The 17,487-nt window shown below is 37.5% G+C and overlaps 2 protein-coding genes across 6 annotated transcripts in view; both read left to right on the top strand.

The window, feature by feature from the left end:
• The window catches only part of LOC116446237 (macrophage mannose receptor 1-like), a 33,813-nt gene extending 19,164 nt beyond the window's left edge, over positions 1-14,649 (top strand). For all 3 annotated transcript variants that reach the window (XM_032113621.1, XM_032113629.1, XM_032113640.1), the window contains 12 exons: positions 762-862; positions 1,186-1,325; positions 2,429-2,543; positions 3,193-3,374; positions 4,037-4,139; positions 5,533-5,762; positions 7,699-7,864; positions 9,297-9,443; positions 10,479-10,595; positions 11,423-11,590; positions 13,322-13,351; positions 13,749-14,649. In XM_032113621.1, coding sequence (XP_031969512.1) covers positions 762-862; positions 1,186-1,325; positions 2,429-2,543; positions 3,193-3,374; positions 4,037-4,139; positions 5,533-5,762; positions 7,699-7,864; positions 9,297-9,443; positions 10,479-10,595; positions 11,423-11,590; positions 13,322-13,351; positions 13,749-13,993 — 1,744 coding nt within the window. In that variant the 3' untranslated portion in view covers positions 13,994-14,649. The remainder of the gene's footprint in view (positions 1-761; positions 863-1,185; positions 1,326-2,428; positions 2,544-3,192; positions 3,375-4,036; positions 4,140-5,532; positions 5,763-7,698; positions 7,865-9,296; positions 9,444-10,478; positions 10,596-11,422; positions 11,591-13,321; positions 13,352-13,748) is intronic.
• A 1,691-nt stretch (positions 14,650-16,340) lies between these two features.
• Positions 16,341-17,487, top strand: part of LOC116446210 (macrophage mannose receptor 1-like) — a 38,077-nt gene continuing 36,930 nt past the window's right edge. For all 3 annotated transcript variants that reach the window (XM_032113594.1, XM_032113602.1, XM_032113611.1), the window contains exon 1: positions 16,341-16,523. In XM_032113594.1, the coding sequence (XP_031969485.1) occupies positions 16,454-16,523 (70 nt within the window). In that variant the 5' untranslated portion in view covers positions 16,341-16,453. The remainder of the gene's footprint in view (positions 16,524-17,487) is intronic.

The raw sequence follows: 17,487 nt of genomic DNA on the forward strand, positions 1-17,487 counted from the left end.
GGTAATTTCATCTCGCTCTAGGGAGCACTTCTGTGTGCACTTTCGTCTTACAAGTTAAATGAAACTTGTTGGGCAACTGACTTCTGGATAGTTTTCAGGAGCTGTCTCACATCAGAAGTGTTACATTCTTCTATATTTAAGCAGAGAAATGCATTTTCCTTCCAAATTTGGGAGAGAAAACCCAATAAAAATTAATGGCTAAGATGCAGCTCACTTTATGTCTTACACTGAGAACTGCAACCCTGCATAAACAGTGAAAGGAAGCAGCTAATTTTAGGATATTATTTACCTGATCCACTTTTGACATCAACCTAAGGGTGAGATTTACTCTGACCAGATCTCCAATGGCTACAGAAAAGGGCCAGGAGGTTTTGATAAAATGTGTGTGAAAGCGTTAAATCAAATTAACCCCAAGTGGTTCAAGTTATGTGAGCTGGAAGCAAGAAGCATAAGCAGTGTCTCACCCAACAGCTTTCTGAAATTTCTGTCAGGAAACTTGTTTTAACAATCTGTTTATAGAAGACTTTCAGCAGGACATCTTTCTGGGATTTAAAGGATGTCCATACACTGCCTGGAATATGGTAGTACTAAACAGATGAGAGCAGCAGTAATGCTGTGGCTGTGTCCTCTGCAGGATATGTAGAGCCTTTGCCCTCTGGTCACTGCTAATATCTTGTGCAGCCCTCTGCCCAAACAGACCTTGTGACTGGCTGATTGCTGAGATGTCTGTCTGGCAGACACTGTCCCCTTGTTTCTTCCAGATGGCTGGATGACACCCCAGTGAATTATGTTGCCTGGGCTCCAAATGAACCCAATTTTGCAAATAATGATGAAAACTGTGTGATAATGTCAGAGGATTTTGGTGAGTAAAATAGCAACAAGAAATATTTGGGTAAAATTTAGCATCAAAATCCAAAACGTTTGGTACAGACTTAAATTTGAAGCTACCCCACAAAGAGGTAGTTCAATAATACTGACATTTTTTCTTAACATGCTCAAGTTTGAAACAGTGCTATCACTTTTAGGAAAGAAGCATATTGTAAAGGAAGGAGGAGTGTATTTAGGTAAATGTGTTTCATTTGTGCTTTATGAATGCCATCTGGGCCTGACTGCTCCAGTGGTTGTACAAGTTTTCCTGTATTCTGTAATATTTTCAGTGATTTTATGTATTCCACTTCTTTACAGGCTTTTGGAAAGACATAAGTTGTGCTGTGAAAAATGCCTTTATCTGTGAAAGGCACAATTCAACTTACTCAGGATTTGCTCCTACTGTACTTCCACCTCTGGGAGGATGTCCTGAAACCTGGCTTTTGTTTAACAATAAGGTACAGTAATAAATCTCAGCCATATTTAGCAGATTTGCTATAGGTGAAGAAAACAACTATCCTTTTATCTCATTAAATAAATTCCTCTATACACCAGTTTACTAAGTGGTATCCTAGTTAGCAGTGCAGTGAATTTTCAGGTTGGCAAATTTGTAACTAAATCTCAAAAGAAGGTGATTTTTATGTTTGAAGTTATAATTTTTATAAATGTCTCTGTGCCTTTAGCCATAGTTACTTTCCCAGTTTCTAGATATTCCTGCTTATTTTAGGCATACTTAGAAATCCTGATACATTATCCTTATCTGTAAGTGTAACCCTGTTTCTCTGAGTAAGACAGATGAAAAAACGAAAGGTCACACTTTTCATAAGTAATCAGCTATCACAGCAACTCATCTTAAGCTGAGTAACACGAACAGCAATAGATGTCAAATCAAATATAAAAGAAAACCAAGCATTGCTTTCTGCTAAGTTAAGCAAAAAAACCTGGACATACGAGTTTTTAAAAAACCCCAACAAACAGACTAATAGAGGAAAACCACAAATCAATTCCACAATGCAATCAATAGGAAAAGTTTTTATGCATTCAAAGGGCATGAAGAGAGAGGAGCCATGTCTTCTGTCCCACAGAAGATACACAACCACACAAAAAATATTTTACACTGGTATTTACGAAAAACCTCCATACAAAAGGGCACTTGTTCCCGATGCTGTTCCACTCATGTGAGTTCTCATATGAGCTCTCCATCTGTGGTATTTAATTGAAAAAACTTGACCTGAGAGATTATTACCTGCTTCAAATTAGGTTCACAATCAGGAGATAGTTCCAGTCCCCCAAAAATTCTACTTTTCAGTAATTTAATTCCTCAAAAGCTTTGGCAGTTGTCAGCTCTTTCCCAGCAGTGACCCCACAGGTTTTTAAGTACTGTGCACGTATCTCTGGGGTTGGCTGGATCTCCTTCTTTCAGGCTGACAGTTTTGTGTTTCATCAGATACCTCATCTGCAGCTCTTTGCATGCGGGGACTAGCACGGAATTAATCCAGATCAATGGTTTTAATATTCTTTGCCACCTGAAAGTCTGTCTAATTCTTTACTCTCTCCACAGTGTTATAAAATATTTGGATCCAGAGAAGATGAGAAACTAACTTGGCACTCAGCAAGAAGTGTTTGTAGAGAATTAGGGGGAAATTTGGCCTCTATACACAGTGATCAAGTGCAAGGTATGACATCTGAGCCTTACAGCCCTATGTATGAAACCACACGTCACCATCTAAGGATGAGGGTGAACCGACCCCCAGATCTAAATTGCATCATCTATGAGGGAAGACCAGGAGGTGTTTGATCCAGAGGGAAGGCTGGAGTGAGATATTATGACACTTCCCAAGTTTTGGCAAACATCTTATGTGGAAGGAACAGAATATTTTGTTCCCCATGGCCTTGGAAGATGGGATAAATTGTAATAGTTTATAGTCATGAAATGCTCACAGATATTCAAGCTAGACATTAAACAAACATCCACCAGAAATTACATATCTGCAGGTGATGCTCCCTTGGGAAAGACAATACTTTTGAAGTCACTTTTGGCCCTGATTTCTATAATATTTCCATGCAGCCTAAATAATTTAAATCAAAAATGTTTTCCTTTTTTCCCTCTTTTTTTTCCCTGAAATCAAACTGCTTCAGTTTGATTACCCATTGTAATTTTTCTCTTTTACCATTAGCTCATAGCCAAACAATACTGAAGTTGGTATTTCCAATATATTTAGAAGATGATTGGTTGTTTTATTTGTAATTTGATTTACATTGAATTTGAAGAGACGAAAATCCTCAGGTATTTTTGTTTTATTTTTTTAATCTATTTTCTATTAGCCTTCCTCACCTTCCACCTAAACGATGTTGCCAGTGGAACATGGATTGGGCTGAATGATATTAACAGTGAGGATACATATCTATGGACAGATGGAAGCGTTTTTGACTATTCAAAGTGGGCACGAGGATTCCCATTCAGAGATAAATTCACAAGGGTTGACTGGAAGTATATTACAATACAGGTAAAGAGAAATAAATCAGAAAATGCATAACATAAATAACATACTCAAGGTTCGAGTACCCAGCCTAACTTCTGTCTCAGATAAGATCTTATTTTCAATTGCTTAAAGCAGAAGGCAACTGAATATTTCAAAGATCAAATTTTTAAAGCTGTACTCAGGAATTAATAGACCTGTTTAGAGTCTAGGCTTAATCTCATTCCTTTGTCAAAGTCTAGAACTGCAGAAAAGGAATGCTTTACTATCTTTACCACTAGAAATAATTACACTTTTTATAATTATTATATTTTACTGAAAATATTCAGTGTTATTAGTTGTGATTTTTATTCTGGTTTATAGTTTTTCCTTGCATGATGAGAATCCAAATGAAACTTCAACAAATTCAGTACAGATTACCATTAACTACATAGTAAAAATAACTTCAATGCATTCCAAGGAATTTTAATAAACTGACAGAAGTTCTTGCAGCAATCTGCCAATGAAAGTACATTTGCTTAAGATATATAATATAATGCATTTAATTTCCAACAAGCAATACATGAAAAGAAGAGCCAGAAAATTAGAAAAGAAAGCTATTAGCTTTTTGTCCTCATACCTATTTCTGTTATTTTGCTTGGAATTTTGCACTTTATCAGCAAAAATTTTATTTTTTATTCTTGCGCTAGACTGATTGTATTGAAATGACAAAAAGATCTGTAGATGATGCAGGATTATGGCAAAATACTGACTGCCAGCATAAAAAAAGCTATATTTGCCAGATGGACAGTGGTAAGTTTTATTTTTCACTTTTTTTGTTGCAAAACACTTACTGAAAAATCCAACCATTTAAGTCCTCAGTTGTAAGTGCACAGCTGTGGCTATAGCAGGCAGGGTGAGAGAAGAAGGGCTACTTTCCTGGCTCAGGAAAGTAGACAAAAAGGCACTCTGGGATAAAGGACTATAGAAAATATTTTGCTTTACGACTTCTCCCCATCAGCACACCCACCACCACTCAGAAAAGCCAACATTGCCTATCCTGCAGACATCTACACTTAATCAGATGCTTGCACATGGCATGTAGACACTTTGAAGACAGAATTCACCATCTTCATCATAAGAAAAGTGCCCAAACCAGGTTCCTAGAAGGGCTATGCCTTCAAAATGCTGTTTTCTCTATTAACAGAAAAGTTTAGTCATCTGTGCTTTACCCAATTATCGTAGATCTAGGAGCCTGAATCCAGTTATTTTGCAAATACAAAACAAAAAGACAAATCCCTCAGTGACCTCCAACTGGGGGTTAACTGAGGCCAATTAAACTGATTAGTTTGCTCATCAGTCTCTAGAAAGGCCTTCCTAACACAAGAACAGCAATACTCAGAAGGGAAAAAGTTCCAGTTTTCTTCACGAAGCCTTAGGGTGGGAGACACATCCGGAGCAGAGCTACACTGCAGAGTCTGCAGGAACAAAAACAGGGAAGTGCTGAGCAGCAAGTTAAAATAGAGGAAGAAGCCACAGCTGGGTCAGATGATTCACAGCTCTGTCCCATGCAAGGGCAGAAAGCTGCATGAGGGTGACACTAGCAAAAAAAATTGCCAGGGCATCCTCAACAGTGACTGAACACAAAGCCAGTTTATGTCTTTTCTTCTGTCCCCATCACTAATTCTAGGCCTTTGCCTTCTACTTCTGCATATATAATTTAAGGTACAAATAAAGTTTCCTTTTTCACTTCATTCTACAAGGGAAAGATGTAGCAGCAGGGCCACAAACTTTGCTTAGAAAAAAATTATTTTGAGACTGAAGCAGTATGGAGATAGTCCTGTGCTCGTGCCTGGGAAGAAGTTCACCTGCACTGAGGTGGGGGGACATGGAGAGCTCTGGGGGAGGATCATGGTGAAACCAGTATTCACATCATTTCATCTGGTCAGTGTATGTTTATAGGTACACACAGCTCATTCTCTGCCTCTCTCTAATCCCTGTATGTGTTTTTACACCATAGTTTAAAATAATTCCAAATTGCCATTAAAATAATTCTCTTTGGTTTTGTGTGAGAAATGCTGTTACTTGATGCTTGTGCTGGCACACCATATTCATCTGTTACTCAAAAGCAATATTGCTATCCAGTACCTAGTAATTTTTCACTGTTTTCTCCTCTTCCTCTCAAATTTGTACCTCTTTCCTACAGAGCCTGAACTGTTTCATCCCACAAGTGGTCCAGATTCTGATTTTGTCCATTATGGTAACAGCAGCTATTTAATCATTCCTTATAAAATGGATTGGGAAGAAGCAAGAAAAGCATGCAAGGAGAAATCTTCAGAGCTTGCCAGCATTTTTGATTATTACAGTAATATATTCTTGCTGCTGCGGGCAGTGCAATATGAAGAGCCCTTATGGATTGGGCTCAACAGCAATGTGGTAAGATTAATAAATTAATATTTCGTAAAGTTAAATGTTGTTATTATTAGCAGAAGAATTGTAGCATGAACAGATTTAGAAACCTAGGACTGGTGGACAGTCTCACATCTTTTGACTTCATCTATCTTAAATCATTAAACTCCATTTTAGGCAATGGAGAAGGATGAGAACCTTTGGCGGTGCTGGACTCTCTTTACTAGTTCTGTGGGAATCTTGGACACCTAGGTAAAAACATCTGGTAAACTTTCAGATGGCCATTTTTAGGTCAGGTGACCCCTACTCAAAGGATCCAAGATGGTCAGTAGGGCTAGTGCCTCTTGATCATTGGCAGCTGTAGCTTTTCCATTACATTTTGGTTCAGAAGGGATTATAGGCCAAACCACACACCTTTGAGGATACACTCTTTGTTACACCTGCTAGGTCCCAAAGATTAAAATCAGTAAAAGTTATACTGTACCAGAAGTAGTGAATACTGAAATCAAGTTCCACCACTTTGTAAGGGAACACCTGAGTGAGAATCAGTCTTATTAGCTCTGTGACTGAGTGACAAATTGAGCTTCAGCTTCCCTAGTGAATATGCAGTTGCTAAATGCACTTAACTATCATGTTTCTATTGCATTGTTCTTTGATCTGACTAAAACCTCTTGATAATAACAAAGCTTTTGCATCTGTCATAATCATCTTAACCATTCATTGTTTTTACTAGTTGTCATTCCACTCTAATATATAACATAGCAAAACATGTCTGAAATTCAGTATACCTAGGGATACTTGTAATAAATATTGTGTAAAAATAGCATTTCCAGTTATATGATGCAGCAACACTCTGATAAAGCCCCTCAGAAGGCTACATTGTCTGAAACAATGAATTTGTTGCTGAACAATACGTATTTCCACTATTCTAACAGTATGTGTCCCCCCACCAGACCAAATGCTCACATAAGTGATGGGTAGTCACCAACCTTAAAATAAATCCTTCCACTTGCACAAGTCCACAGGGCATCTCTGCCCAAACCAAAATAATAGTGTTAAGTCCACTTGATATCAAAGTTGGTTGTTTTTACAGTCACAGAAGTATGATTTACAAAGCAGCTAAAATTCCATTTTGACCAAGTTTGAATCACCAGACATTCCTCTGGTACTCATAAATGAGCCATCCGTGACTTTGCAGAGTGAAGCTTTGTGGTTCCGCCTGTTCCCCAGGAAGTGACTGATCTTGCCCTGATGATGCCAAGCTCAGTATGACCTTGTGTACCTGGCGCCTCTCTTGACACAGCTATACACTGGAGTGAGACCACATCTTATCCCCCTCTTCTTATTGGCAGCAATATATTGTCTGTGTCTGTGTGCTTTTCCTTGTAATTCTTCTGATTCTTCCTGGAAAAGAAAAAAGGGGAGGAGGGAAGACTAAACAAAGACTCAAGAAGTCCTGCTCAGCGTATTTCTCATTTTCTTCTTAAAAAGTAATAATTTTCTCAGGTATCTCATAGTGATAGCTGCAGTTTACTCCTAAATGTTTCTCCTCAAAACTGCTGGAGCTTAGAGTCCTTGTTTGGTTGCCAACTCTGAGACCCATTTCCACCCAAGCTTTCCACAGGTTTCATGTTCCTATGGTCTTGCTGCTCTTCATGGAAATCTGACTCCTCTGGGATGGGAATTCCACCTCACAACGTTGCCCAACAACGGACTGAGTCCCCAGGGAGCATTATTTAGCCTTCTAAACACTTCCATGGGCTGTTCCAGCATGCGAGCCATACTGCTGTGTCTTGTTTATATGTCGCTGAGTCCTGATTCAACCAGTATTTTAACAGTACTAGCACAGTACAAACTGAGCTGCCTGTATCACTTTGAAAATGTGCTTCTGTATAACTGCATTTATCTGAAACATCAAATGAGAGTGTAGAACTGTTATGTTAAATGTCTGTTTCAATTTTAGAATTATGGATATTATAGATGGACCGATAAAAGGAAAATAAGTTTTTCAAAGTGGGACTATGGAGAACCAAGACAGAAAAGAGCCTGTGTCTATCTAGCACTCTCTGGGAGCTGGAAAACAGCACCTTGTAATGAAAAACATCTTCCTGTCTGCAAAGAATCTGAGGGTAAGCAATGGCAATGACTTTTGGTTTTATGGCAGAAACCTTGCTTTATCTGTTTTGACTGAATTGCAAATGTCTAAGTATATATTGAGGAATAAGCCTGAGTATGTAATGTCAATACCTGTATTTTGCATTCAGATGTTTTACTTTGATGGAGTTGACATTCACCAGCCAAGATCCTTCCATTTTAGTGGGCTGGAGTGATAGCTGCCATGGGAGCAGGCAGACAGATCACAGAGATTGTGGGAACATTAGACATTTCACATTGAGTCTAGAGTGTAAAACTGGTTCTGCTGATGGGGGTTTTATGCGAAGGTCTGTAATTGATGAAATCCACTGAGTATAAAACAGATTTTTTTTCTTTGACATATACACATCATTCCTACACTGGTTGTTACTTCATTACTATTAGATTCCAAAATGTGGATAAAGGAGAAAGAGTTTTATCATATAAAAAAGGGTCTGTTACTGGCCCAAACAAAAATTCATACTCCACAGGGTTTCTGTGGGTAGCACTGAGAAATACTACACAGTAAAAGTTGCAGGCAAACCTCAAGATGGGACCGAGCTTTTTTGCTTTCTCATTTGTGTTAGAGTAACATCTGTTAGCTCTAGTGACACACACCTAATGAAAATACAGAGTTTATTTGGGGGGTTGAGGGGGTTTTTGGTTTGTTTGTTTTTGGTTTGGTTTGGTTTGGTTTGGGGTTGTGTTGGGTTGGGTTTTTGTGTTTTTTTGGTTGGTTGGTTGTTTTTTAATTTCTTTTCTAGGCCATGCTCTGAATTTCATAGCTATTAATTTGCAACTTTTGTTTTAAAAACACATGTACTAATTGACAATGTCGCCGTTTCTTTCCATAATGTCATTGTTTGTAGGAAAATGAGGGGTTACCACATAAATATTCAATAAGCCTCAGATTATTCCATGCTTTGTCAGATATAAAGATATTCAGAAATTTTATGTAAGGATTGTTATCTTGAGGAAAATATTAAATAGGAGATTTCTACAGTAAACTAGGGTTTATATGATATTTCATTTAAAATAAAACTTACTTGAACTTCTTGAGAGTTTGGGAGTTTTCTAGGAGGCTTTTTTTCTGCTTTTTAATGCTTCTTTTATTTATATAAATTTGTTGGTTATAACAAAATAAACTAGAACAAAAATCCTTGAACACTCAAATATCCTTGAGACAGTACAAGTTTGATTTAGTTAGTAACATAGAAGAGCACAGGTTCACACTGAGTCATCCTCTTGTGGCTGGCCAGTCCTGATCCTCACTGTCACCCCTGACTTTGACACTGATAATTCTAGCACTGTGTGCCAAAGAATACTTAAAGTACTTTAAAGAAAAGGTGGTTTTAATACTTGATTTCATATATGAAGAACTGTAATCCTTACTGAATGAAAGCATCTATAATATCTCATTTCTTCTAGATGTCCTTCCTTCTGATCCCCCGCAGGATACTGGAACATGTCCTGAATCTGATCACATATCTTGGATTCCTTTCCGAAGCCACTGCTATAACTTCAATGCCAATGAAATGAGCTGGGCTCAGTCTGTGACTCAATGCATTCAATCAGGTAATTATTATTTTTACCCAAATATAGGACTATTTAAAAAAATCTTGGAAAGTAATAATGCAAAATCTACAAATATGAAAAATAAGGAATAAATGTCTCATTTATTTTTATTGTTATGTGTTTTTTGATTATGTTGAATTCAAGGTGATCAGATTTCCTAGTTTTATTTTTCCAGCTGTGCTTGATTCTTGTTATATTTCTTCATTCACAAAATTTCTCCTTTTAGTAACATCTTAAATTTTATGCGATTTTTAAAAACCCCACTTGTTTCTGGCCTTATTCCTTCTTTTCCATATCTCTCCCCACACAATATGAAGTAAATATCGCAATAACCATCACTCATTTTTAATGCGGGTTGTGTCATCCGAAAGGGGTTGCATGTGCTGCCTGGTAGCCCTTGCTCTATCAGTAAGGCTCCCTGGCAGACTGAAGAGCCCAGGGACGGAAAATGCTTCCCTCCCTGTCTTTGGACACATCTGTTCCTGACCAAGATAGGAGCAGCACTTTGGCACTCTTTCACCTTTGCTGCTGAGTCATTGGCTGTCTCATGCATGTCTCAGGAGGCCAGGAAATAGAAAAGAAAGGAATCCTTTGTTTCATATCTTTTTAGATCCTCTTAGCCCTCTTACTCTACCACCATTGCCAGAAAAATTAATACATCAGTTTGAATTGCAAATTTGTTTGTTACACAATAATATTTCATGCTATATGTTATTCTGTCAAACCATGAAGAACAAATAATTAATCACTCATAATTCCTATGAAAAATAACATCCAATCACTTGAAAATACAGTGCACTTTGTCTGGTGTTTAAGAGTCATCATCTTCACTGTGCTTTTGTGTCTTTCACTTTAGATGACCTTTCCCATTGTCCGGGCTGTTCCCCTGCAGCTGTACACTACCTTGTTGTCTCTATTTAAATTCTTGTTTACTCCCTACCAGCAGGAGAGGTTTTTTTATTAAACTTAACCTATCTCAAAAGCTGTAACTATGTTGGGTATATCTCCAATGTTCTTCCATTGTTTTTTTTATAGGTGCTGTGTTGACTTCCATAGAAGATGTGGTTGAATCAAACTTTTTAATAGAACATGCAGACTTATACACAAGCAAGACAAGCGGCTTTTGGATAGGAATATACAGAAATGTAAATGGTAACTGTTCTAAGTTCTATAAATAACCATAAACAGACTTTATTAAATGGACAAAAAATTAATAAAATAAATAGGTTTTAAGCAGCCAATTGAAGTATAGTAGAAGTTCAGACCTCAGTCCTCTCTGAGGTTCTCTCGTATTCCTGGTCTCTGAGAAAGCTTTTCCTGTTGGGAACAAGTCCTGGCTGGCTCTCATCTTCTCATGGCTGGGGAACACTCATGTGGGACCTGTGAGAGTCCAGCCAGAGCCCACAGCATCAAGCTCCTCTGTGACTCTGTATGGAAAAAATTAGGCTGCTTGCTAAAGCATGCAGAAGAAAACATGCATCTGGAAGAAAACACTGTTACCAGACTAAAAGCAGTCAGAAAGTGTTTGATTTTAGATTATTTTGATCCCATTGAAACATTCTTTTTTTGTTAGGGTCTATGAAAAAAAGTTTTCATTTTTAACTAAGCATATGTTTAAGTATTATAGTAAAAGCTGCTTGATTTTCATTGAGTGCTGCTGAAATAATAATTTAGAAATTTTTTATCAAAAGTCTGAATTAAGCTTTTTTCAGTTTGAAACTTTAATATCCTAGAGAAAAATAGGGAGAAATATAAATGACTGATAAATCTGCAAATCATAATTTGGGAAAGCAATTATATTGTTTTTGAGACAAGAATCAAATGAGATAAAATGTAACAAAAACAACAACAGGTGGAATTTTTGAAGAAAGTAATATTGCCTTATTAGGCTGAACAAAATAATATTATGTTAATATTCACTAAGGTGAAAACTTTTCCTGTGGATCTATTAGTATTGATACTAACTTTTGCAACATCAGGGCAGCTGCTTTGGCAAGATAACAGTGCCTTAGACTTTGTCAACTGGGGTGAGGGGCAGCCCTCGTGGGATGAGCTGGCTTTCTGCGTGGAGTTGTCTGCGGCCACCGGCAACTGGAGTGTCCAGCCTTGCTCTTCCCAAAAGGGTTTTATTTGTAAGAAACCAAAGAGTAAGTGACTTCTTTAATATTTGCTCTTTCCATTTATGGTTTTATTTCAGTAGTGATAGCACAATATGATCATTACAAAGGACTGATACAAATGTTTCAATGTTCAGACAAAAATAATACAATTTTTTTTGTTGTTTGCCCTGTTTATGATTTCTTGCTTTATAACCTCAGATTTTCTTACATTCTGTGAGGACTATTCAATTAATAAGTAAAAATCATAAATAATTCCTGAAAAAAATTTAAACTCCTTTGTTGTTTTGTTCCCCTCCAACATAAACCCATTTTTTTTCTACTAACATTCCTATTTTCTTTCTATGGAACAAGAGTGGCATCAATAATTTGCTATTCTTTGTCTTGCTGTAGTATGATACATGCTGTTCCAGCAAGAGATGGATGAAGCAATTCTATTTAAATAGAAACGGAAGTGCGATTCAGAGAGCACATAGTGACCTTTGAAAAGAGTAGAAGTGTTTTGGTTAGCTTTTTTTTTTCCTTTTTTTTTAATATTTTGTTTCTGTATAACTGAGCACCATCTGCTTTAGTCAGGAAGTAGAAACATCAGAATATTGTGAGCCAAACAACCATGTGGTATTTTGGAGTTTAACTGTTAATTCTGCAAAAAAAGTCCAATTTCCTGCCCTATTTCACAACCCCAAGGTTCAGGATGTTTCTGAGGTTCAGTCCTTTCCCCACCAAAGCAAACCTGCAGTTGGTGGGGAAAGCAGCAGTCACACCAGTGTTGAAGGCATGATCTCAAAAGGAAAATTCTGCTTTTAGGACAATGCCTAGTTTACCTTGCAGGCGGCAGACACTGCTGAATGACAGTTCTTTGTTACCAAACATGTCAGAAAGCAGAAACTCTCTATCACCACACAGTTTATTTGACGGGTTTGACTCTGAGCGGCCCTGACGCGCAATGCCAAAGTACAGAGGATATTCCCTGACACCGGGTTCTCCAGAGGAACGGCGTTCCAGCACAACCAGATATTTATTCCACTACAGCCAGCTCCGCGTCCTTTCAAGGGACAAATTTAACAGCTGCTTTTCCTTCGTGCTCGCAATCACACCTGAGCTCAACGCACTGCTCTGGTTCTGCTGCAGCAGCCCGGCTCCTGCTGCATCCCACGCTCCCAGATTCATCCTGGCCGTGTCCGTCACCCAGCAGCTCCCAGCAGCTCCCAGCAGCTCCCACCCAGCCGCCGGGAAAAGCCTTGCGGATGGCGCCCTCTGTGCACAGCCGGGAAACGCTGCACGAGAAAGCCTGAGCCTCTACGTGTAATTACACATGCAAATGAATTATGGTAAATTAAGACCTGCTGGGTCTCAAAAGAATTGTGTGCGATACAGGAAAGCTCAAATATCCTCAGCAGTCGATCAAGTTGTTCCCAGTCTCCACGAGAAACAGACGTGGTGAAAAGGGCAAGGTTAATTAATCAGGGGAGAAGAGAGAGTCCACTTAAAACAGTCAGAAACTACCAGTGCTTGGAGATATTCTGGTTATTACAAAAGAAGCAAGAAGGAGGCTTTAATATGCAAAACACTGCAGTTTTATTGAAGGGAATATGGGGTTAAAAATCTTTTGCACCTTTTCAGCTCTCTTAATTTAGCAGATGTGTTTCCAGAAGTGATGATGATATGCAGGTTACCAGACCTTTTGCTAACAAGCAACTGTCAGGAAGAAAATGTGACCTTTTTAGATTTTGTCTTAACATTTGTCTTTATCTTTGACAGCTATTCTTAAAGCAGCTGCAAACGTGGAAGGTAAGATTTTTTTTTCACCTTCCAAACAATTTCAGATATGTGCTTGAATTTAATATTATTTATTTCGGGTCTTTTTTTTGGTTTGGTTTTTTTTGTTTGTTTTATTTTTTAAATATGAGCTTAATTTACTTACTTACCAGTGATTCTTTCCCAGCCTAATTTATCATTATCTGCAAGACACTTAGGGAACCCCAAGATAATCAAATGCTTTGGTAAATTGGTCACCCCCTCTCTGATCCTCCTTTTGCATGGTAAGATCTATGAGGAAGACTGACACAGAGATATTATAACAGATTTTCCCCCGAGTAATTAAGAGAGATATTATAGTTTTCAATATTATTATATTTATTTGTTGCTACAGTTCATTCATTTCTATTTGCTTTTTATTTATTTATAGATGCCAAAAAGGACAAAGCCAGTGGTCACCTGAATATGTGGATACTACTTACTCTGGTCCTCATCATTTTATTAGGGATGGGCTTCATGGTTTATTTTTTATTCAAGATGAAAACTGGAAGTGGAACTGGAAGAGAGCTGAGGTGGGGCAGCAGACAGCTGAAATACAGCCATGCCCTGACTGCAGGGGACAATGGAAGTGATACTACCAGCAACAAAGAAAAAAATGAACACAGTGTTGTCTGATGGGATAACACAGCCAAACTAAATGGTTAAGCTGAAAAAAAATATAGCTGAACTAAAGGAAACCTTAGTCTTTATTAGGTGCATGTAACTTTTACTGTGAAGTTACGTTGGCAGTTATTCCTTCGGTAAAGATTGAGAACTATTGCTGTATGCTCTGCAATAAATACTCTCAGGTGTTTATTGACTTTGTACTGTACAAAATGGCTAATTAGGTGAGCATGGAAAATAACTAGTGGGAATTTAGATTTAAAAGATATGGGTCACTTATTTAGGAATTTGTGACAGTGTCACATACAGAGTCAAGACTAAAACTGAGCACTCTTTGTAGAGCACTCAGCCCTAATGCCTGCACTTTGAGAGTATCTCACCATACTGTACTGAAGCATCCACACTGTTACTCAAGTGGTGTTTGGAATAAACAGAGATTTACATGAATTGTTCTTCCCCATTGCTGCCCTTGTCTTACACCCTTTACATAAATATCTTCCTTGCTATAATATTATAAGTGAAATGCAAATACTTGTCCTTCGTTCATGGCTTCAACTTGGATTTTGCAAAACAAATAAGTCTTTGCACACAGTCTTATTCTATGACTTTGAATGTTTTTTATCAATTATCAACATGAGACTATATCAATAAACAATCTATATATTGCACCATAACACTTCAGTGTTTAATTAGCATGTGGAGGTGATACATGGTTTGTTGATCTAATGTGTCTTCTTCCTTAAAAGAGAGGCTGACAGGAGGAGATGCAGAAACATGAACAAGGCATATGACTAAAAAAGCCATAAATAAACTATAAAGTAGTCACCAATCCATTCCTGGTTTTATTCCACTTGATCACTCATTTTAGGATACCTTTGCTTACTGTCCTCCACTTCTCTGATAAATGGACTGATAGCTGGGCGCTGTGTCCATGCTACAGGCCCGTAAAACCGCGGGGCACACAGCAGTGCCTTGCTAGTGAAATGTTTTAGAGGTTTACTGAGATGTTTAAGTTTCCTATGAGTTCTCTGTTGTCTCTGACATACTGAAGAAATAAAGATCTCAAGGGTCTCTGGGAACAACAAACCTTTAGAAAGTGCATAAGAACGGCAGAGGAGATGTCACACCACATTGGATTGACACGATGTAGATATGGCAATTAAACAAAACGTATTGCAGAGGATAAGGAATAAACGGCATTTTGTACTCAAACTACTTTTAATGACAGCCCTCTTAATCTTACAACTTCTTTTTCCCCCTTCATGTAAGTTACAAAAAATACACATATTTTTCTTTTTTGTGAATACTGAACTGGATTCAGTGCTATTTGATGGCTAATGATAAAGGCAAAGCAAATTAAAAGAATAAACAGATTTAAAAATCCAACATAATAACATTATTTTAAATTACACAGCTTTTAGATTTTAGATTACACAGCTCCAAAGACTGTATTGTGCAAATGAATTTCTTCTATCTTATGAAGTGATGCTTTGCTCTTGCAGAAAATATGGTGAGATTTGTCTTCATAATTAAGCTAAGAAAAATGAGACAAAATTTGAAGGGTAATTTCAGCTGAATTTCTTTCCTCCCTTTTTCTCAAAATAACAAAGGGATTGTGCATCATAGCTGTAGTTCATTTCCACTTAATAAATGAATGAAGCTCACTTGTAAAATTTGAAACTATTACTCTTCCCTTGTCTCATTTACACTTGGTACAAAGAAAGAATAAAGTAGTAAAATTCATTTGCACTTAATGGATGAAATAATTTTGAAAGGCAGTTTTTTTGCCAAAATCAGAAAAATTTGTAAAGATTTGGCTAATTTGTGTTGGTTCTTCTAAGATAAATTCACATGAAATAACAGCACAGTAGTTCTACTAGCTGATACACTGGATAGATAAAAGGCAAGTATATACATAATACCCAGTTTATCAAGTCACCAAGTAAAATTAAATTGTCCTGTGTGGGTTAATTTTTCACACTGAAATAGCCAGCATTGCTCACTGCAGTAAACGAAATCAATATATCTTTTGCAACAGTGAAGACCTATATGGCTAAGAAATTTGCATGTATTTTTCTCTGAGTTTCCCAGGTATATATGCATGACATTTAAGGTACATCCATTTAAAGTGCACTCCCTGCTTCTTTGTCTTTGAGGGTCAGAATGTTACAATTCCAGCACAGAACCAAGAAAGTTAAAAATAATTCAGTGGAATGATCTTGGAATGTTCAAACTTTGCCACTTGCATTTGAATGGATGGAAACTTCACTTTCAGATGCAAAGTTTGAATTTTGTAATTACTTATAGATTTCAAAATACCACATGTGACAGGATATTTCCTTATTTAGAGCCCAGTTTTCTCTTTCAACTAAAAATCTCCAAAACTGAGAAGGAGCCGGTGCGAACTGATTCTTTAAGGACCTCTACTGCAGCAATTATTTCATCTCTTCTCTTTGTGAATAAGAAGACAGAATGAAATACTTGACCTTTTCTACAGTTTTAGTTTTCCTCTCATTTGTTCATACTGCTTTTCAGACATTCGGTGAGTCTATTTTTTCCTATCCCCTGCAAAAGTGGATATGAAAGTGGGCATCTTTGTTGTCTTGTTGGTTTCTCAGGATCTTTAAGATTTTTACACAGCTTTACAACTCTGCATTTCATATTTGTCCTAGTGGGAATGGTTCACAGAAGTTTCCAAAAGGCAGATACAGACATGTTGATTTACTTTTAAAGAGAGGGTAATATCCAAAATGGGGTAAAGCTGGGAATCAGAAGGAGAGAGTCACATATGTGAATAAAGATTGCCTTTTGGGTACAACTTGTTTATTGGTTATGTTTGCTACTGTAAAGTAGATGGACTTCACAGTGTGCTCCATAGTCCTTGTCTGTATATGTGACTGACTCACAAAAAATGAAAAGGATGAAGGAATTAAATAGGGTGGTGTATGTGTTTCTCCTAGCCTTAGCATGAGATTGTGTGGGATGAGATGGAACTTGTGGATTGATGTAAGATGTGGCTTCTCACTGTGGCTGAGAAGATGCCAGTGAAAAAAGCATATTAGAAACATATGATAGTGAAGAACAGCTGTGGAATAACCACCACAGCTGTTAGGGTGAGAGGGACAGTTAAGGCTCTGAAGTTGACCAAACACAGATCACAACTCCCTTTTGAAGTAAGTATGATGATAATGTTCAAAGATATGTTTTCTTTATCCTTCAGTTCATTAGATTTGTGGAGTGGGGTACATATCACAGCTTCCAAAAGCAAACACTGTTCCATGTGAGCTGTGACAGCACTACCCTGTGCAAAAAGAGGGTCTCCCTCCTGCTCTGTGAGGTGGGAACCCAGTCCAAAAGCAGAAACCTCACAGTTTCCAGCAAGAACTCCTATCATTAGAACCAAAAATTCTACGAGGGACAATAGCTGGTACTTAGGGGACTACACGAAGCATTTATTTACTGAGCAGTAAGAAATAAAAGATTTAATAATATTTAAAACTTTTTGC

This window comes from Corvus moneduloides, chromosome 1, assembly GCF_009650955.1.
Source record: "Corvus moneduloides isolate bCorMon1 chromosome 1, bCorMon1.pri, whole genome shotgun sequence".
Taxonomy (NCBI): Eukaryota; Metazoa; Chordata; class Aves; order Passeriformes; family Corvidae; genus Corvus; species Corvus moneduloides.